We start from the raw sequence: 20,486 nt of genomic DNA, 5'->3' as shown, positions 1-20,486 counted from the left end.
GCAGTTGCCAGTGATAATGTGCAATCTTGAAAATCTTTGAGTGTGGCATCTTCCACCTTTGTGCGGATGCTGTGTTTTTCTATGGAAAACCTTTTTCTGTTTTTGGTTTGACAGTATTTTGGTGATGCCAATCAGACCATCCCTCCAAAATCAGTAGCTGTGGGTTAAGGAAGCTGCTGAGGAACGTCACAATGAGGCCTAAGATGACTTTAAAAGAATTACAGAAATCTCAGACTGAGACTGGGGAAAATGTTCACTATTCAACAGTTTCAAGATTACCCCATAAACATGGTCTGAATTTGGGTGGCAAGAAAAAATCCATTGCTGAAGAAAAGCCATATGCTGTGCCACATAGAGTGAGGAAACATGCATGAGGAAGGTTTTATGGTCTAAGGAAACCAAGTTGGAACTTTGTCTCAATGCTATGTGATATGTGTGGTGTCAAACAACTTGCGAAATACCATCCTTATAGTAAAGCATGGTGGTGGCACAGCATTATATTGTAAGGATGATTTTCAGCAGTAGGGAAAGAAAATAAGATGATACCTTTTTTATTAGACATAACTTAATACATTTCTTGATTAGCTTTCGAAGGTTGCCCTTATTCGTCAGATCGGAAATAAGCAAATGTGCTAGCTGACAGTGTATATAAGTGAAAACATTCAAGCATTACTATGACAGTCTGACAGGGTGGGAGGATGGGGGTGGGTAGGAGGTATGCATGGGGACTACTACTTCTAACAGGATGGGTGTGGATAGGTGAGGGGTGGGGTGATCAACAGAGACATACAGCTTTATGGTTTATAATGGGCTAGGAACCCCAGATCCTTGTTAAGTCCTTTCTGTTGGGTGTTAAAATATTCAATCATTCTGACTTAAAAAGGTCTTACGTTCTTGTATGGTTTTAAAGTTACCTTTCAGGATTCTCACTGTGAAGTCATTGGTACAGTGTCCTGGTCCTGTAAAATGCTGACCAACAGGTGTGGGAACCCTACTGGCACCAGTATTGTTCATGTGATGTCTATCTACACCCATCCTGTTAGAATATCAATGATATGCTTTGATGTCCCCATGCATACCTCCTACCCACCCCCATCCTCCCACCCTGTCAGACTGTCATAGTAATGCTTGAATGTTTTCACTTATATACACTGTCAGCTAGCACATTTGCTTATTTCCGATCTGACGAAGAAGGGCAATCTTCGAAAGCTAATCAAGAAATGTATTAAGTTATGTCTAATAAAAAAGGTATCATCTTATTTTCTACCCCTGACCTAGCCAATTGGTTTTCAGGATTGCCACAATGAATATGCATGAGAAAAATGTGCATATATTGGAGACCCATTGTATGCAAATTTCTTTCATGCTGCATTTTATGGTGCTTGAAAGGAAACAGGTGACCATAAATTTTGTTAGTCTGATCAATCCTGCTTCTAGAAATTAAAGTCTTGTATTGCTATATACTATGTGTTAACTGCTGTCAGATATCAACAGTTCATCATGGTATTAGTATCTTGGAGTAGAGCTGTGTGTTGTAAAAACGTTTTGTAGACCTGTCAGGCTACTCTTCTGCTTAGACTACAGAGAAATCTTATAAATATGATTTATCACAAATCAAAATGTTTATTTTTTGTCTAGTTGCAGAACAGTTGGCTTGAATTTAAGAACAAGGTTTTCTCCAGAAATGAGCATTGGAGCTCTGGGGAGTAAGTATGGCATGGTGAGGCAGGTAAATTCAGCAAGCCTGAGGGTGTAGAGGAATCTATAGATCAATACAAAACGTACCATTCTTATTTTCAGTAAAACAGCTTTTTACTAACTTTCAAACAAGTATTTACACATTTTTGGCTTGATCAACATGATTATGCTGTGTGTTTGAAAAGCAATGATAAGGTTCACTACTTTATTTGTAAGGTTGATTTTTGAAGCTTGCACTGATTTGGATTTTAGATTCATTACTCTGCTTTTTCCAGATCTAAGCTTGAGGCAAGTTTCATTCAGGTGCATAAGTTAATTTCCTGCCCAGACAGACTCAGCTGTGCAAGTCTATCAGAGACAATAGAGGGTGAAGTGATTTGCCCAAGGTTACAAAGAGTGTCAGTGGGAGAAGTGGAATGTGAACCCTGGCTTCCCTGGTTTGCAGTGGTGTATTTATTCAAGGTGCATGTGTTGTATATATACCCCTTGTAAGCTCCCCTACCCCGCCCCCCCCCCCCCCAGACAAGCTTCCCTGGTGGACCAGTGGGCTACCCCCCCAGACAGAGGGGCCTGGAGGTCCGGTGGACATCCAGCCCCCCTGCTGCCCCCCTCCCCACACCAAAACACTTTCCCTGGTGGCCCTGTGTGCAACCCTACCCCCACCCATCCTGGTGGCCTAGTGGCCCCCAACCCCCACCCTGAACCTTCAGAAGTAGAGGAGAAAATATCACTCCCTCCTCCTGGGGCACTGCCTTCAAAATGGAGGAACCCTGCCCGGTGCATTCTGGGATGCACTGGGTGGGGCTTCAATACCGTATGAGAGAAACTCCCTTCTATGGTATTGAAGCTCTGCCCAGTGCATCACCATTTTGAAGGCGGTGCCCCAGGAGGAGGGAGTGCCACTTCCTCCTCCACTTCTGAAGGTACAGGGGAAGTTTGGGTACACTAGACTACCAGGGTGGGTGGGGTAGGGTTGCACACTGGACCACCAGGGAAAGATTTTTGGTGTCAGGGCTGGAGGTCCACCGGACCTGCAGCCCCTTCTGTGCGGGTTGGGGGGTGCCTCCAGGCTGGTCTGTGTGATAGGTCTGGGCTTTTATTTATTTTATTTTTTTTGACAGCCCGGACCTGTCAAACAATTTCTGTGAGAGGATTGTGCCTTGGGTGCATGCCCAGGCACAGTCCTCCCGCAGAAGTTCTCCCATGATCAAAACTAATAGCATACATAAATTTGATCATTGGGGCTTTAATTCCCTGCACTGTTCCAGTGCAAATTGTTCAGTGCTGTTCGGAACAGTGCAGGAAATTTGATCATCGGCCTTCTAGATCCTATGTGGTGTAAAAATGTTCATCCTAAGCTTGAATATCATATCACTCAATTCCTCCGACAGGCCGATGATCAAATGCCCCACGCTTTCCCAAACTGGAATGCACTGGTGGGGCTTCAATACCATATAAATATAAATGTATACATCTCCCACATCTTTACTCAGAACTAGTTTTATAATATCGGCTTGCTTTAAACTCTAATATGTTATTCAACATTCTATCAAACATATAAATGGCAAGAGGCGTACTCACTCGCAAATGCGCAATAGAGACCCTCTCTGTCCCGCCCCCGCGTCAATACGTGATGACGGGGGCGTGACAGAAGGGAACCTGCACACCTGCGACTGAGGAAACCGCCGTCGCCACCACTCCCCCCCCCCCCCCCCCCAGGGTTGCCGCTACTGCTCCCCCCACCCACCCTCCACCCGGCCCGGGTACCTGGCTTCACTATTCAAACCGTCGGAACGCAGTACACAGCTCATCTGAGCTGCCGTTGGCCTTCCTTACCTGCCTGTGTCCCGCCCTCGCTGACGTTACGTCACACGAGGGCAGAACACACACGGAGAAGAAGGAAGGCCGACGGCAGCTCAGATGAGCTGTGTGCTGCGTTCCGGTGGTTTGAATAGTGAAGCCAGGTACCCGGCCCTGGTGGAGGGGTGGCGGAGGGGACTCCGGGGGGGGGGGGGGGCGGCGGCGGCGACTCCGGGGGGGCCTTTCAACCCCCCCTTCCTTTACTAGCCCGTTTTTACGGGCTCAACGGCTAGTGTAACAATAAGTGATTACGTTCTAATCTATCACCACAAGAACGATATATTGTTAGCCACATTGAGCCTGCAAAGAGGTGGGATAATGTGGGATACAAATGAAATAAATAAATAAATAAATAAATAAATATAAGGGAAAAACTCCCTTATATGGTATTGAAGCCCCACCCAGTGCATCCCAGGATGCACTGGGCAGGGCGCCTCCATTTTGATTGCAGCGCCCCAGGAGGAGGAAGTGCTTCTAAAGCACCCCTCCTCTGCTTCTAAAGCACCCCTCCTCTGCTTCTAAAGGTACAGGGGGGGTGTTTGGGGGGTAGTTGACCACCAGGATGAGTAGGGGTAAGGTTGCCCACTGGACCACCAAGGAAAGTTTTTTTTGGTGTTTGTTTGGGGGGGGGGGGGACGGTTGGGACTTCCAGCCCCCTGTGTCCGGGGGGGGGGGGTGTAGCTGATTGGGCACCAGGCCCATCAGATCTCCAGCCCCCTGTGTCCGGTGGGGGGATGCATGCTGGACAGGGCTTCCCATTCCTCCCCAGTGCTCCGCAGACCCTAATACCGGCTCCGTGTTTATACAATTATAGGTCTTTGATCTAAAAATATAAAATGTCATAGGAACTCAAAAGTTTGGAAAAATGCATGTACTCTGTTTTCCCTCAGTTAGGATGATACACCAAGTGCTAATAAAGTCTCTTATTTTATGTATTATAATGGTTGAATGTGTTCTCTGTGTTTAGACTTCTTCAGTCTTGTGGCATTGTGAAACGTCGGCTCTGCTCTCTGTATCGTCAGTTCTTCCTAGCAAAACCAACTGGAGGAACCCTGACTTTGTCTCAGAACCTACAGGATCGAGCCATGAAGTTTGTTCAGTAAGTATTCTATAGGAAAGAGAGGGGGAAAAGGCAGATATAGGATGGCACGTTCTTCCTGGAGGGTGAATGGAAGTTGTGAAATAAGTCTTGTCAACATTTACTGAAACCCAAAAGAAAAAAAAAACCTTCTAGATGGACAAATGAAATATTATAGAACTATGGTTCATAACATCTTTTCTGTGATATTCCCAGTTCCAACTAGCTTAAGGTTATTTTCAGATTCAATTATGGCAGAGGACACACTTCTGTATTGTCCATTAGGCCATTCAAATGGATGACAATTTTTTGAAGGAATACTCTTTGTGTTTTCATTAATTGGGAGATGAGAAAAGGACATTTTTAGGTGAGCTGAAAAAGGCAGGCTTATGAAAATAATGAAATGGAGCTCAGAGGAGACAATGTTACATTTCTTAAAGTAGAGCTGTGTGAATCTTTCAGAAATGGGTTTTATGAAGGCGCTACAGGGGTCGTGACTGTAGCGTACCCTTATGCAAGTCTTTTCCACGTGCTAAGGCCTCTTTTTGCTGCAGCTGGAAAATGGACGATTTTCCATTTTATGAATACAAGACCATGCACTAATATCGCCATTTGCATGCGGCCATTCACCAAAAATTAGCACGGGAGCCCTTACTTCCACTATTGTTATGCTGTTAACAAAATTGTAAGTTTTATGTTAAAACTGTAACTGCTGTACACCGCCTTGGCTGAATCTCTTCATAAAGGTGGTTAGTAAATCCAAATAAATAAATAAAAGTTGACTAACATGGCTACCACATTACTTCATTCTAAATTAAAAATAAAACTCATTTTTTTTTTTTTTCAACCTTTGCTGTCTGACCATTTAATTTTTTTTGTGTTGGTTCCAGTCTCTGGTTACTGCTTTTCTGTCTTCTTTTAACTCTCATTCCAAGGGTCTCCTGTCCATTTGTTATTTTTTCTCTTTCTTTTTTTATTCATCTTCTCACTTCCTCCACTACATCCAACACTAATCAGTTCCTTTCAGCTTTACTCTATTGTTTTCTGTCTCTATCCATTCAGAATTCATTCATATTATCTAGTCTTATTTCCCTCTGTATTGCATCTACTTATAGCTTTCCATTTCTTTCCCTCACCCTGACCCTCTCATTCTCCTCCATCTTATTCTCCAGTCTTTCATTAACTCTTTCCTTTCTCTCTCTCTCTCTCCCCCCCCCCCCCATGCAGTATTGCCATCTTTCTCTCTTCCCATGCAGTATTGCCTCTGTCTCTCCCCCTCATCCAGCATCTCCACTCTCCCCCTCCCCTACCATCCAGTATTGCCCATTTGTCTCTCTTCCCTTGGTACACAGCACTGCTCCTATCTCATTCTAGATTCCCCCATCCAGAATTACCCATCTCTAGCTCTGACTCCCCCCATTCAATATTTTTCCTCTCTGCTGTCTCCCACTGTCATCATCTCACCAAGATTTGCCTCTGCCTTTCTCTGCCCCATCCCATCCAGTATTGCCCCGCCTCTGCCTCACCACAGCTAGCACTGCCCCTGTTTTTTCTCTCTGCCTCTCTCTCTCCCCTCTCATTCAGACTTGGCCAAATTTCGCTTCTCCCCTTTTCTCCCCAACCATGAGCTAGCATTTTCCATCTATCTCTTTCTCTTCTCTCTCTCCTAACCCCACCACAATGCAGCACCTTTTTGGCTCCCTTCCTCCTGTTTCCACCTCTGCCAGGTCCATGCAGAGGCTAAAACGTACAGTAACAATTTTTCAGATACATCAGAAGCAGAAAGCCTGTGAGGGACTCCGTGTGACTGTTAGATTACAAAGGAGCACTCAGGGAGGACAAGGCCATAACGGAGAAACTGAATGAATTCTTTGCTTCAGTCTTTATGGAAGAAGATGTAAGAGATCTGCCTGTACCGGAAATGGTTTTCAAGGGTGATGATGCGGAGGAACTGAAAGAAATCTTGGTGAACCTGGAAGATGTACTGAGCCCAAATCGAATTAAAGAGTAGTAAATTACATGAACCGGATGGCATATGACCAAGGGTATGCAAAGAACTCAAGCATGAAATTGCTGATCTAATATGTAACCTGTTGTTAAAATCATCCATTATACCTGAAGACTGGAGGGTGGCCAGTGTGACGCCGATTTTTAAAAAGGGTTCCAGGAGTGATCTGGGAAAATACAGACCAGTAAGCCTGACATCAGTGCCAGGCAAAATAGTGGAAACTATTATAAAGAATAAAATTATGGAACAGATAGACAAATATGGTCTAATCGGACAGAGTCAGCATGGGTTAAACCAAGGGAAGTCTTGCCGCACCAATTTGCTTAATTTCTTTGAAGACGTGAATAAACATGTGGATAAAGGTAATCCGGTTAATGTAGTGTATCTAGATTTTCAGAAAACTTTTAACAAAGTTCCTCATGAGAGACTCCTGAGAAAATTTAAGAGTCAGGGGATAGGAGGCAATGTTCTGGTGTAGATTAGGAATTGGTTATTGGACAGAAAACAGAGGGTAGGGTTTAATGGCCATTTCTCTCAATGGAGGAGAGCAAACAGTGGAGTGCCACAGGGATCAGTACTGTGACCAGTGCTATTTAACATATTTATAAATGATATGGAAATTGGAACAACGAATGAGGTGATTAAATTTGCAGATGACACAAAACTATTCAAGGTTGTTAAAACATGTGCAGACTGTGAGATGTGGCAGGAAGACCTTAGGAAATTGGAAGACTGGCATCCAAATGGCAGTAGAAATTTAATGTGGACAAATGCAAGATGATGCACGTTAGAAAGAATTATCCAAATCATAGTTACATGATGCTAGGGTCCACCTTGAGGGTCAGCACCCAAGAGAAAGATTTAGGTGGTGGTGTAGATAATACTTTGAAATCTTCTGCTCGGTGTGCGGCTGCGAACAAAAAAAGCAAACTAGGAATTACTGGGAAAGAGATGGTGAATAAGTCCAAAAATACTGTAATGCCTCTGTATCGCTCCATGGTGCAACCTCACCTTGAGTATTGCAATCAGATCTGGTCGCCGTACCGCAAAAAAGTTATAGCGGAATTAGAAGATCGATCAAAATGACAAAGGGGATGGAGCTCCTCTCATATGAGGAAAGGCTAAAGAGATTAGGGCTCTTCAGCTTAGAGAAGAGTCGGATGAGAGGAGATATGATTGAGGTCTACCAAATCCTGAGTGGTGTAGAACGAGTGGAAGTAAATCGATATATTTTTTTTACTCATTCCAAAAGTACAAAGACTAGGAGACACTCAATGAAGTTACATGGAAATACTTTAAAAACAAATAGGCGGAAATATTTTTTCACACAACAAATAGTTAAACTCTGGAACTCTTTGCCGGAGGATGTGGTAACATTGGTTAATGTATCTGGTTTATAAAAGGTTTGGACAAGTTCCTGGAGGAAAAGTGCATGGTCTGCTATTGAGACAGACATGGGGAAGCAACTGCTTGCCCCGGGATTCTGATAGCATAGAATGTTGTCACAGTTTGGGTTTCTGCCAGGTACTTGTGACCTGGCTTGGCCACTGTTGGAAACAGGATACTGGGTTAGGTGGACCATTGGTCTGGCCCAGTATGGCTACTGTTTTGTTCTGATGTAACGCGGAGTAAAGATGCACAGGACCGTGGCTCTCCCTGCTCCACTGCTGCTTCCTCTATCTTTCCACCTCCTTACAGCACCTTTTGTTTCCCTTCCTCGCGTTTCCACCTCTGCCAGGTCCGTGCTAATTAATGTTAAGTGAAGATACACGGGACCACAGCTCTCCCTGCGACACTAATTCTTCCTCTGCTGGTCCCACCTCCTTTGATGTGAACATCCAGGACATGCAGAGGAAGCAGTAGTGATGCAGGAAGAGCTGCGGTCCCACGTGTTTTCACTCCGCTTTAATTAGCACGGACCCGGCAGAGGTGGAAACAGGTGGAAGAAAAGTAAAAGATGTTGTAAGGAGGTGGCAGGATCGAGGCGTGAGAGTGAAAGTCAGTACAGGAATGCGGTTTTCCAGTGGGACCAATTTCTCAGAAAAAAACAACAACCAAGAGAAAAACGCACAAAAACAAGCCATTAGGACTTATTGGAGGAGCTAGCATTCTTATTTATGTATTTATTTATAGCATTTGTATCCCACATTATCCCACCTATTTGCAGGCTCAATGTGGCTTACATAGTTTTATTATGACAATAACATTACAGGATATCAGATACAATTAGTGGTGTGTAGAGCTTGTGTAAGGGGGAAAAGAGGGGAGTGATTAGGTGGGTAAGTAGAAAAGGTGGACTTTCATAGCTGAGTGGGATGATGATGTGGGTTAGTGCAGCTATGGGTTCCCTTTGTAGGCCTTGTTGAAGAAATAAGTCTTTAGAGATTTGCGGAAGTTATTTGTTTCGTCAATTGATTTCAGGTCTGTAGGCAATGCATTCCATAGCTGTGTGCTCAAGTAAGAGAAGGAGGTGGCATGCATCAGCTTGTATTTTAGTCCTTTACAGCGGGATGTTCTTTTGGCATTCTTAGCAGACTGGCCACACAGACATCCCAGCAGAGCAATGGGGCTCCCTAGGGGGCACTGCAGTGAACTTCACATTAAAGGTCCCAGGTACACATCTCACCATTATCCCCTTATATTGTATGGTGAGCCCTCCAAAACCCACCAGAAATCTCCTGTACCCAACTGTATTTTATTTATTTATTGCATTTGTATCCCACATTTTACCACCTTTTTGCGGGCTCAGTGTGGCTTACAATACATTATGAATCATGGAAATACAATTTGTTACAACTCGGTTATGGATTACATTGTGATGAGTTATGCGAGACAAAGTCAAAGTATCGTTAAGGAATATAATAATGGATAAGAGCACTGAAACATTGGAAGGAAATAACGGAAACAAAAAGGGGCAATATATAGTAACAGGAAAACATTTGGTATACATTTTCTGTGAGTAAAGGTATGAGTGTGGTGAGATTACGGGGGATGAGAATTCAGAAGTGGCTGTATTGATGCATTACTGAACAGTGAGTGTGGGCTTTATGTGTTTTGGTTCTTTCCGTAAATTTTCTCAAAGAGATGGGTCTTCAATAGTTTGCGGAAGTTGGCTTGCTCGTAGATCGTTTTCAGGTTGCGCGGCAGTGTATTCCAGAACTGCGTGCTCATGTAAGAAAAGGTTGACGCGTGCAGTGCCTTGTATTTCAAGCCCTTGCAATTAGGGAAGTGGAGGTTGAGGAAAGTTTGGGATGATCTTTTAGCGTTTCTGGGTGGTAAGTCTATTAAATCAGACATGTAGGCTGGGGCTTCACCGTGAATGATTTTGTGGACTAATGTGCATACTTTAAAAGTAATGCGTTCCTTGAGTGGGAGCCAGTGTAGCTTCTCTCGTAAGGGTTTTGCACTTTCATATTTTGGTTTTCCGAAGATGAGTCTGGCTGCTGTATTCTGGGCTGTTTGAAGTTTCCTCAGTATTTGCTCTTTGCAACCTGCGTATAGTGAGTTGCAGTAGTCCAGATGGCTGAGTACGAGAGATTGCACTAGGCTGCGAAAGACGGATCTTGGGAAGAATGGTCTTATTCTTTTCAGTTTCCACATGCAGTAGAACATCTTTTTGGTTGTGTTGTTTGCATGTACACTACTACAGTAGCCCTTATGGCTGCAGGTATCACATATTTATGGGTACAGTAGGTTTTTGGTGGGTTTTGGATGGCTCACAGTTCTACCACAAGTGTAATAGTTGAGTAGTTCCCTTCTCTACAGTGCACTGCACCGACCACTAGGCTCTTCCAGGGACCTACTTGCTTTTCTAATAGACATGGCCATAACATCGAAAGCTGTCATAGAGACTGGTATGTACTGTTTTCTTTCACATCTTTAGGTGGTAGGACGGGGTTAGTGACCACTGGGGGAGTAAGGGGGGGGGTCATTTAGGGTAACTTTTTGTGACTTAATCGTGATTGAAACGGGTGTAAACCAAAACGTGTGACTTTCAGACCTGGACATTTTTGTTTTGTTCCATTATGGCAGAAAAAGTCCAAGTTTTGGGAATGCCCAAATCCCACCTCTAACACGCCCCCTTGTGATTTGAACATACTGCATAGAAAAACATCTTTAAAATGGGTTTCAAAAATAGCGATTTGGACGTTTTTGCAAAAAAACGTCCATCTCCCGCTTTGTGCTGCTTTTTGTTCGTTTTTATGTTTCAAAAATGAGCCCCTTAATTTCCCACAACACAGTGCTTGTAACATCTTGCACTAAATATTCTTGCAGCTGATTGGATTTTTATTTTCCCTAACTATATCTTATTAGATACCTTTCTCTAAACATCACCTGAGTACATTGTAAGTATGAATGGCTTATGATGCTGTGGATTGTTCCTGTTACTGATTAGAACTTCAGCTCCAGATAATTCTTTGTATTTCCATTTGCTGTGCTTAAACCCCTCAGTTATTTCTACTCAGTGCTATCTAAACTTTGTGCTGCTTGATTAGAACACTGGATATTATCACTGTTTTGTAGTAATTGAAATACATGTCTTCATTTTCCATGGCAGGGAAAAGTTGATAGACTGGAAGAACTTCTTACTTGTGAAGAGTAAGAGAAATATCACTATGGTTTCATATCCTGTTCCAGAAGAAATCCACCTGGGTGGAGAACTCAAGATCCCACGAAGTGTAGCAAAAGAAGTGGGAAATGGACCACGGACTCCCGGAGTCCGTGGTCCATTTCCCACTTCTTTGCTTTTTTCATATCCTGTTTAGCAGTTGTTTTAAGCAGCAAGAAATAGTTGATATGGGTTGTTAAATCATGTGACACTTGCATGGCGTTCTTAAAATTTGAAACCAAAAACACCCCCCTGGTTGCCCCAGTGTTTCAGATCAGAGATGTAGATATGTGTAGCTCGGAGTCTGATTGTGCTAACCATGAGCCTCGGATAGCACTATGCATAAAGGTATTGATTCAAAAGACTATCTTCAGTCCATTGTATTAGGAATGTACAGGAAGAAAATGTTCATATTTTTTGTGTTGTTTCATTTTCTATCCTTTCACTTTTAACTTCGTTTTATGACTCAGTATTTCATGTTACTGCATGCTACTAAGTATTAACCCCCCCCCCGATTCTATATATGGCGCTCAAAATTGCGCATGCAAATTTGGACGCACATCCAGTTTACATGTGCAATTTAATTTGCGTAATGAGCCAATTAACACCAATAATTGGGCATTAGTAATTATTGGTATTAATTGGCAACAATTCTGATTTAAGCACGCATCTTGCTAAGCACTATTCTATAAATATGCGTGCATAAATCTCTTAGTGCGCCACTTGAAAGGGGGCACGGCCATGGGAGGAGCATGGGCGGCGGGTTGGGGTGTTCACTAAAGGTGTGTGCAGTATTATAGAATTTGGGGGCTGTGCGCCTAATTTAGGCACAAGGATTTACACCAGGTTTCAGTTGGCATTAATCCTTTGAGCGCAGATCCCAGTGCTATGCGCTATTCTGTAAATGGCACTCAACTCCGAGCACCATTTATAGAATAGCGCTCGACTCTCGTTTTTTTTCAGCGCCCAAATTTGGCCATCATTTATAGAATCTGGCCCTAAGAGTGCACTAAAATTTATGATGTGTTCTGATGTGAAATAAAATATACACCCCTGTGGCAAAAATCATGTCTTGATTGCTGAGTAAATGAAGGAGTAACCAGAGTTTAATGTCTTGGGTGGGGATGGGGGGTCTAAATGCACAATTTCTTGTATTTGAATTGGGAACTTAGAGGAAATGCCCTCTTATGTGTTTCAGGTAATGTATTTTGAAGTTCAGGTAGTACTGAAGAGACTGTGTTCATCATATAAAGAGCTTAAGGGGTCCTTTTACAAAGGCACACTAGCGTTTTTAGTGCACGCTAATGATTACGGCGTGCTAAACGCTAGAGACACCCATAGAAATTGTTGTTCAGTTTGCTAACTTGCCTTATGCCATAAAGAACAAGTGTGTTACTGCACTTGGTAAGTTCTTTGCCTTAACCTCGAGCCTTACCTACCTGGAGGATTTTCCAGGGCTGGTACACTTTATTTATGTGGATCGCACTGCAGGGCAGATGATCGCCCCATCCCTCAGCATCAATGAGAAGTCAACTTCTGAGCTAGGAAACAGCACCTTAGCACATTTTATAAAAATGAAGGTAATTATCTTGTCTTATCTCAGGTTTTGAAAGTTAGCACAAAATATTATGGGGCCTGTATAATAAGGTTTTGCACTTACTCCTGGATTCTATATATGGAGCGTCCAATTTGCATGCACAATTTAATTGAGTAACGAGCCATTCAACGCTGATAATTGGCCAATAAGCAATTAGCACTAATTGGTAGTAATTTACACGTGCATCTTTTTATTATTATTATTTGTTACATTTGTATCTCACATTTTCCCACTTATTTGCAGGCTCAATAGTGCAGTAGAGGCGATCGCCAATACTGGTAGGGACAATACAAAGTGAGGTTATGGTAGAGTAATGATAAGTGTGATAGACACATTAGGGGTCATAAGAAGGAAGAGTTGGGTATTCTATAAAGAGATCCACGTAAATTCTAGTGTGTGGATCTAAAAAAGGGACGTGGTCATGGGAGGAGCATGAGCAGGTCGGGGGCATTCCAAAAATTTAGCGAGATCCATGCCTAATTTACGGGTGGGGATTTATTCCAGGTTTTCATTGGTATAAATAGTTACATCTAAATGTAGTCACGGTTCCCAGCGCTAAGCGCCATTTTATAAACCGCACCTAACTAAACTTGGGTTATAGAATAGTGCTAAGTGCTGGGGTTTTTTTAGGAGCCTGGTCTATAAAGGAAAGTAGGCACATACAGAAAAATGGTTGGATTAAATTAGGACAGGGTTCAGATTTGAGCAGTGATGGCAGTCACCAAGGCTTCAACCTTAGCTACTGACCAGCTGCACATCTTTCAGAAACATTCATACTTCGAATGCAGGAGCTTTATAATAAAATGATCGATATATACATGTTTGTGAAAGATGTACGACAGGTCAGTTGAATCCTTCATGATTAATACTACCACTCAAAGGTTTCACATGTGTGCTAATTCAGTTATTTTTCTGAACTGCATAAAACAACCATATCAGAAATAGTAAAGCTGAAAGTGTACACATGAAAACAGCAGCTTGGGCTGTAAGCATACACCCTGCCAACTTGTGTTTCTTCCTGTTCAGATCTGGTCATTGATCGGCCTGGCAAGACGGTACCTCCAGAAGGGCTACACAACGTTGACTCTCCGTGATGGTGACTATTACTGCTGCTACTTCCTCTGGTTCGAGAATGAAATGGTACATGTGGCAGTCGACCCAACCACTGTTGGGGGGGGTATTAATAGTAAACTACAGGGCTATAGAAGTGTCAGGTCAAACATTTGTTTCATGTTTTGTTTTTATGTTCTGTTTTTTAAAACTTTTTTAAAATGTTTTTAGTTGAAAAAATAGTGTGTGCTTGTACTACTGAAAAAAAATTGTGCACACCATTTTTTGATAGTGCATGTGTGGACTATGAAAAAATAGTGTGAACTGTTTACAACACAAGAAGAAAATCCTGAAATTTCAGGGTTTTCGCTCTCATTTTGAGATATAAATGGCATGAAATGGGATGGGAAATGTTTCAAAACAATGCACATCACATCCTACGGCAACAAGTTCCAAAGCTTAACTATTCTTTGAGAAAATAGTTAAGCTGTAGAACTCGTTGTTAGAGGATGTGGTAACAGCGGTTAGCGTATCTGGGTTTAAAAAAGGTTTGAACAAATTCCTGGAGGAAAAGTCCATAGTCTGTTATTGAGATGAACATGGGGGAAGCCACTGCTTGCCAAAATGTAATGTTGCTGCTAATTGGATTTTTGCATGGGCTTGTGACCTGGATTGGCCACTGTTGGAAGCAGGATACTGGGATAGATGGACAATTAGTCTGACCCAGTATGGCTACTCTTAACGTTCTTATTCTCTCGCCTGTGGATTCTTTAAACACATTAACATGGGGAGGTAATTTTCAAACCAAGGTTTCATGGACTGAAATGGGGGTTTTGAAAATTGTCTATGACATAAACAGGTTTGGTTATGTGTATTTTGCCAGTACGTACCTAATTGTACCCATGTAATGGAGAGACATTCTTGGGGCAGTTGTTGAGGTGGAGAGTGCACTGACATAGTTCTGTTTCCAAAGGTATGCATGTAAGTATACGTGGAAAATGGAGGTACAGATTTGTGACACATCTTTTGGGGGTAATTTTCCAAAAGGTTTTTGCACATAAAGGCTTTTTTTTACACTTGTAAAAGGGCTTTTATAAAAGTATGCCTAGTGTCAGGAAACACATACTTTTACGTGACCTGCCTGGAGGCTTTTTTAGGGGGCACAATTCTGGCAGAATCAACAATTTACTACTACTACTACTATTTATCATTTCTATAGCGCTACTAGACACAGGCATTATTTTTAAAATGTGCACATACTCATTTAGGGCCTCTTTTACAAAACCGAAGTAGTTATTCCCGGTGCGGCAAATGAGAGGAAGCCCATTCAGTTCCTATGGGCTTCCCCCTCATTTGCCGTACGGGAATCACTAGCGTAGCTTTGTAAAATAAGCCCTTACTTTATGTGCAAACATTTATCCCTACTCCCAAGTGGGCGTAAATGTTCCTGGCATCAGTCTGGTTATGATTCCTGCTGCTTTGCTGCTAGTATTTTTTTAAAGATAGATGAAGGTTCCCTTCACAAAGTAGTCTTAAAAGAGGTGCCTGTTTGGCCTTCATACATCATAGGTTGCCTGTTAAAAAAACATCACCCTCGGGGGCAGGGAGTCCGGAGGCAAGATGGCGGCCGAGTAAGTCGCAAGTGAAGCAGCTCCAGCTCTGTATTCTGAATTACCTCGTAATCGAGTTCCTGATGCCTAAAAGAAGAGGTAGACCACGCACCTGCCCGTCGGTGCAGTCTATACCCTCTGCTGGAACTTTAGATCGCTTCATGGTGCCGAGTGTGATTTCGGTAGCTTGTCTTCGCTGCCGCTGAGTATGGAAGGGGGCCTCCCATACCCGCGGCTTGAAGCTGAAACATCATGGAGCCCCGAGGAGCGTAATCCTCCCCCGATGCCGGCGGAAATCCCAGAAGCAACCCAGGAGACTCGGGACGCGCGATCGTCAATGGGGTCTCCTGGCACGGGCGCTGCTACAGGACTACAGACACCGATGGCTCCCGCGATTGTATCGGCGGGAGATCAGGGGGAGAGTGCCTTCGGAGAAAATCTGGCGATAGGAGGGAGTCAACTACCGAAGAACCCAGCTGAATTTGGCTTACCAAGTAAGTCTTTATTACCCCAAAAACCGAAGGAGATAACTTTAGAATCAATTTGGGAAGCTCTAGTTTGTCTAGAAGCTTCTTTTGGTTTGAAACTCACATTTGTTAATCAGCAGATTGAATCCTTGTCTGGAAAATTACCTTCTTTAGATCAAAAGATGGAAACTTTGAGTAAAGACAATGAAACTAATTCTAAAGCAATACAAAGCTGCCAACAGTTGCAAATCAATTTGATCAAGGAAAATTTGTATTTACAAAATAAGGTTGAAATGCTTGAAAATTATCAACGTTCAAACACGCTTAGACTGTTAAACTTTCCAAAGCAGCCGTTCATACCACCTCTTATTACCTTTAAAAAATACCTTACAGAAATACTGAAAGTATCTGAACAGTCATATCCTCCTATTTCAAAGATATTCTACATAACACCTTTCCTGAAAAGAGATCTTGAACAAGGAGAAAGAGTAATACCCCCAGAAGAGACTGGAGACATAAATCTGACACAAATGATAGAGGATGATACTGGAGGCCTTACAGCAGCAACACTCAAAGTTACATTTATTCTGCAGCCCGACAGAGATTGGATACTAAAGCAATATTTCCTACATAGAGCACAGGATTTCCTTGGTTATAAAATAAGAATGTACCCAGATGTCTCAAAGGCAACGCAGAAAAAAAGACAAGAATTTCTTAAACTTCGCCCCAAAGCATTGCAACTGGGTGCGTTGTTTTGGCTAAACTTTCCATGCAAATGTGTTATAAAATTAAATTCTGTTAAATATGTATTTTTTGATTCTAAACAACTGACCTCTTTTTTGGAATCTAAGCTAGCTGGCTCATCCGTCTCGCTACCAAGACCTGTGATAACTTCTATGCCGTAAAAGTTTAACACTTGGCTCGTCTGCTTTGCCACCTTTTTCCTTAGTAAATATTAAGATAATTTCCTGTGGTATAGTTTTGTATTGCCTCCACATTGTGGACTAAAGATGAGCAATAGATCATGATGTGATTGAATTTAGATTTTTTTTTGTATTTCCTGTATATTGTTATGACATAGTCATCTTTACTGCACTCAAGATTGTACTTGATTTAAACTGTAAAAGTGATAAATAAAATAAAAAAATTTAAAAAAAATTAAAAAAACATCACCCTCTATGCAATGCAATTTTCAAAGAGAACATTTTCTCTTTGAAAATTGATGAGATCAGTGGATTGGCCACTGTTGGAAGCAGGGTACTGGGCTAGATAGACCATTGGCCTGACCCAGTATGGCTATTCTTATGTTATTATTTTGCTTCCTAAGGGACCCTTTTACCAAACTGTGGTAAATAGTGGCCTTAGAACTTAATTACAAAGGTCATTCTCTCATGCTAAAGCCATTTTTACTGCAAGAATGCGCTAATTCTCCCATTAGCGTGTGGCTACTATCACTTGAGTCCCTACCTCCATCTACTGAGTAGGTAGTAAGAGCTCACGCGCTAACCAAATGCTAATTGGTTAGTGCACATCAATCTAGCCGCGCTAATAGATTAGCACAGAACACGCTCACTCTCTACCCCCCCCCCCCCCCACACACACACACACACACACACCTGCCTCCAGTGCTAAAAAATTATTTTACTTTTTAGCACATGGGTAGAGTGCCAATCCCAAAATTACCATGGGACGCTTGAGCATGCCCCACTGTAAGATATTTTTATCTATGGTAAGCACATGTTAATGTTTATCACAGCTTAGTAAAAGGTCCACTAAGAATGAAATATAATCAATCCCCTGCTGTCAAACATCAGTTTCAAGTGATTATGACATTTTCTTATCTAACAGTTTTCATCTTTTCCTTCTCCTTTCTCTGCTCCAGGGTTATAAGCTAGAAGTGATGGAAGTGCCTGTCTTGTCAGATGATTCTGCTCCCATTGGCATGCTGGCAGGAGATTATTATAGGTAAAAAGTGAGGTGTCCATGAAGGTTACCAGGCAGAAATCATAAACTTAGTTTATTGCTGGACTGCTAGTTGACTGTTGCTAAAAAATACAGGGTCATGCATTTGGGCTGCAAAAACCCATGAAAGGAGTATAGTTTAGGGGGTGAAAGAATTTAGGTGCATGAAAGTGGAGAGGGGTGTGATCATCTGTGATGATCTTCAGATGGCCCAACAGGTGGAAAAGGTGATGGTAACAGCTAGAAGGATGCTTGGGTGCACAGAGAGAGGAATGGCCAGCAGAAAAAAAAAAGAGGTGATAATGTCTCTGTATAAGTGTCTAGTGAGACATCATTTAGAATACTGTGTACAATTCTGGAGGCCGCACCTTAAAAAGAAATATAAACAGGATGGACTCCATTCAGAGGGCAGCTACTAAAATGGTCAGTGGTCTTTATGGGGACAGACTTAAAGATCTCAATATGTATACTTTAGAAGAAAGGCAGGAGACGAGAAATATGATAGAGACATTTAAATATCTCAATGGCTTAAGGAAGCTCTGGAATGAGGGGGCATAGGATGAAAGTGAAAGGGGACAGACTTGGGAGTAACCTGAGGAAATAGTTCTTCATAGAAAGGGTGGTGAATTCATGGAATGGCCTCCCAGTGGAGATGAAGATTGTATCCAAATTCAAGCAAGCAAGTACATATGATCTCTAAAGGAGAGGAAGAGATAGTAGATGGCATGGATGGGCAGAGTGAATAGGCCATATGTTCTTTTCTGCTTCAATTTTTCTCTGTTTCTAAAGAATATGGAATCTGTCATTGACTGCCGAAGGCATTGTAAATAGTACATTTTCCCCTTCATGCTTCCAGGAAACTGCTACGCTATTACAGCAAGAACCACCCATCAGAGATGGTAAAGTGCTATGAGCTGATGACAGTCCACTTGGGAATCATCCCTACTGAATTTTTGATCCAACAGTGCTGTGATCTTGCACGAAAACTCTGGGAACCTTCACGAATCCCACTACTGTGAAAATTCATCAGGGAAGAATAGAGATGACTCTATAGTCTCTGATATGGATGCTGTTCTAACAGATGTTCTTTTGTTTTTGATAAGATCTAGGGGTCCTTTTACTAAGCCGAGGTAAAAAGTGGTGGCAAAAAGTGGCCTGCAGTAGCGTGTGTTTTGGGCATGCGTTAGGCCATTTTTTACCGTGTCTGGGAAAAGGGCTTTTTTTTTTAATGGGCCAGGAAATGGACATGTGTTGAAATTAAAACTAATGCACGCTTATTTACAGCCTGAGCCTGATAAGAATCTTATCTGTTTTAGAGAGGATGGGTTTTTCTGCTTCCTGTCCTGCATACAGATATTGGAGAATTATTCTGTCAATCCACTGGTGGGATACATCATCCATACTAAATTCTCAGTTTTAAAGTGTTATGAACAGTGTTAATAAACATTTTAGCATTTTTGCAATCCAGAAACTTCTTATCATTTCTATAGTACTCGTACATAGCGCTGTACACTAAACATGTAAGCAGTGTAAAAGAGGCTCTTCCAGTCTACAGCAATCACAAATGCAGCAGACTAGGAGTCCAGAAGATATTTTATTAAAATAGTCCCAATATTCTTTATTTAAAAAGTTCTGACATGGCCACGGCTGAATCAGGGGTATAACAAAAATGTAAATATTCAGGATACAAGAATCATGTAAATACATACATAAAAACATGCATATGAACTAGTCTGCCCAATAGCTGCCCTGCATCAACATAAACCACATACTGTAGCCTGGCATCAGCCCTACCCTACCCCTCTCCCATCCATCCCTGTAGCCCACCATCAGCCCTTCCCTACCCTACTCTACCTCCCATTCATCCCCTTAGCCCAGCATTCACCCTTCCCTTCCATCCATCCCGTAGCTAGGCATCAGTCCTACCCTACCCCACCCCTCCCTGTAGCTTAGCGTCAACCCTATCCTACCACCTACTCATCCTCCCAGAGTCTGGCATCTCCTCTGCCCTTCCCGATCCCCCCACCCTGAAGCACACCAGCATTAAATATAAAACATAATGTCCTGGGCACTACAGAGCCCACCCAGCCCCAAAACCCACTTACATTAAAAATAAAACTAACTTTTTAAACAAATTTTAACCTGGTGGACACTGCAGAGACCATCCCCACCCAAAAACCCACCAACCTGAAATATACAACCTTTTTATTATTTTAACCTGGGCACTGAGCTCACTCCCACTCAGAAACTCAAACCAACATTAAATATACCTTTTTTTCCCACTAGGCAGTCACAGTCTACCCCCCAGCCAGAAGCCCACAGTATTACACCAACCTGAAATATACAACCTTTTTATTATTTTAACATGGGCACTGAGCTCACCTTCCACTCAGAAACACACAGCAACATTAAATATACCTTTTTTTCCCCACTAGGCAGTAACAGTCCATCCCCCAAACAGAAGCCCACAGCATTACACATATTAAAAACAAAACAAAAAAACATTTGTTTTACCTGGAGTTTCTGTTTCCCAAAAGAAGTTATATG

At 42.4% G+C, this 20,486-nt stretch overlaps 1 protein-coding gene across 3 annotated transcripts in view; it reads left to right on the top strand.

The window, feature by feature from the left end:
• Positions 1 to 19,098, top strand: part of HPS1 (HPS1 biogenesis of lysosomal organelles complex 3 subunit 1) — an 84,651-nt gene extending 65,553 nt beyond the window's left edge. For all 3 annotated transcript variants that reach the window (XM_030202914.1, XM_030202913.1, XM_030202915.1), the window contains 7 exons: positions 1,639 to 1,706; positions 4,526 to 4,657; positions 11,203 to 11,268; positions 12,689 to 12,833; positions 13,877 to 13,990; positions 17,860 to 17,942; positions 18,796 to 19,098. In XM_030202914.1, coding sequence (XP_030058774.1) covers positions 1,639 to 1,706; positions 4,526 to 4,657; positions 11,203 to 11,268; positions 12,689 to 12,833; positions 13,877 to 13,990; positions 17,860 to 17,942; positions 18,796 to 18,958 — 771 coding nt within the window. In that variant the 3' untranslated portion in view covers positions 18,959 to 19,098. The remainder of the gene's footprint in view (positions 1 to 1,638; positions 1,707 to 4,525; positions 4,658 to 11,202; positions 11,269 to 12,688; positions 12,834 to 13,876; positions 13,991 to 17,859; positions 17,943 to 18,795) is intronic.
• The last annotated feature ends 1,388 nt before the right edge of the window (positions 19,099 to 20,486 follow it).

This window comes from Microcaecilia unicolor, chromosome 5 (genome assembly GCF_901765095.1).
Source record: "Microcaecilia unicolor chromosome 5, aMicUni1.1, whole genome shotgun sequence".
Classification (NCBI taxonomy): domain Eukaryota; kingdom Metazoa; phylum Chordata; class Amphibia; order Gymnophiona; family Siphonopidae; genus Microcaecilia; species Microcaecilia unicolor.
Note: the sequence above shows the minus strand (reverse complement) of the source record. Positions and strands in the feature narration are given on the sequence as shown.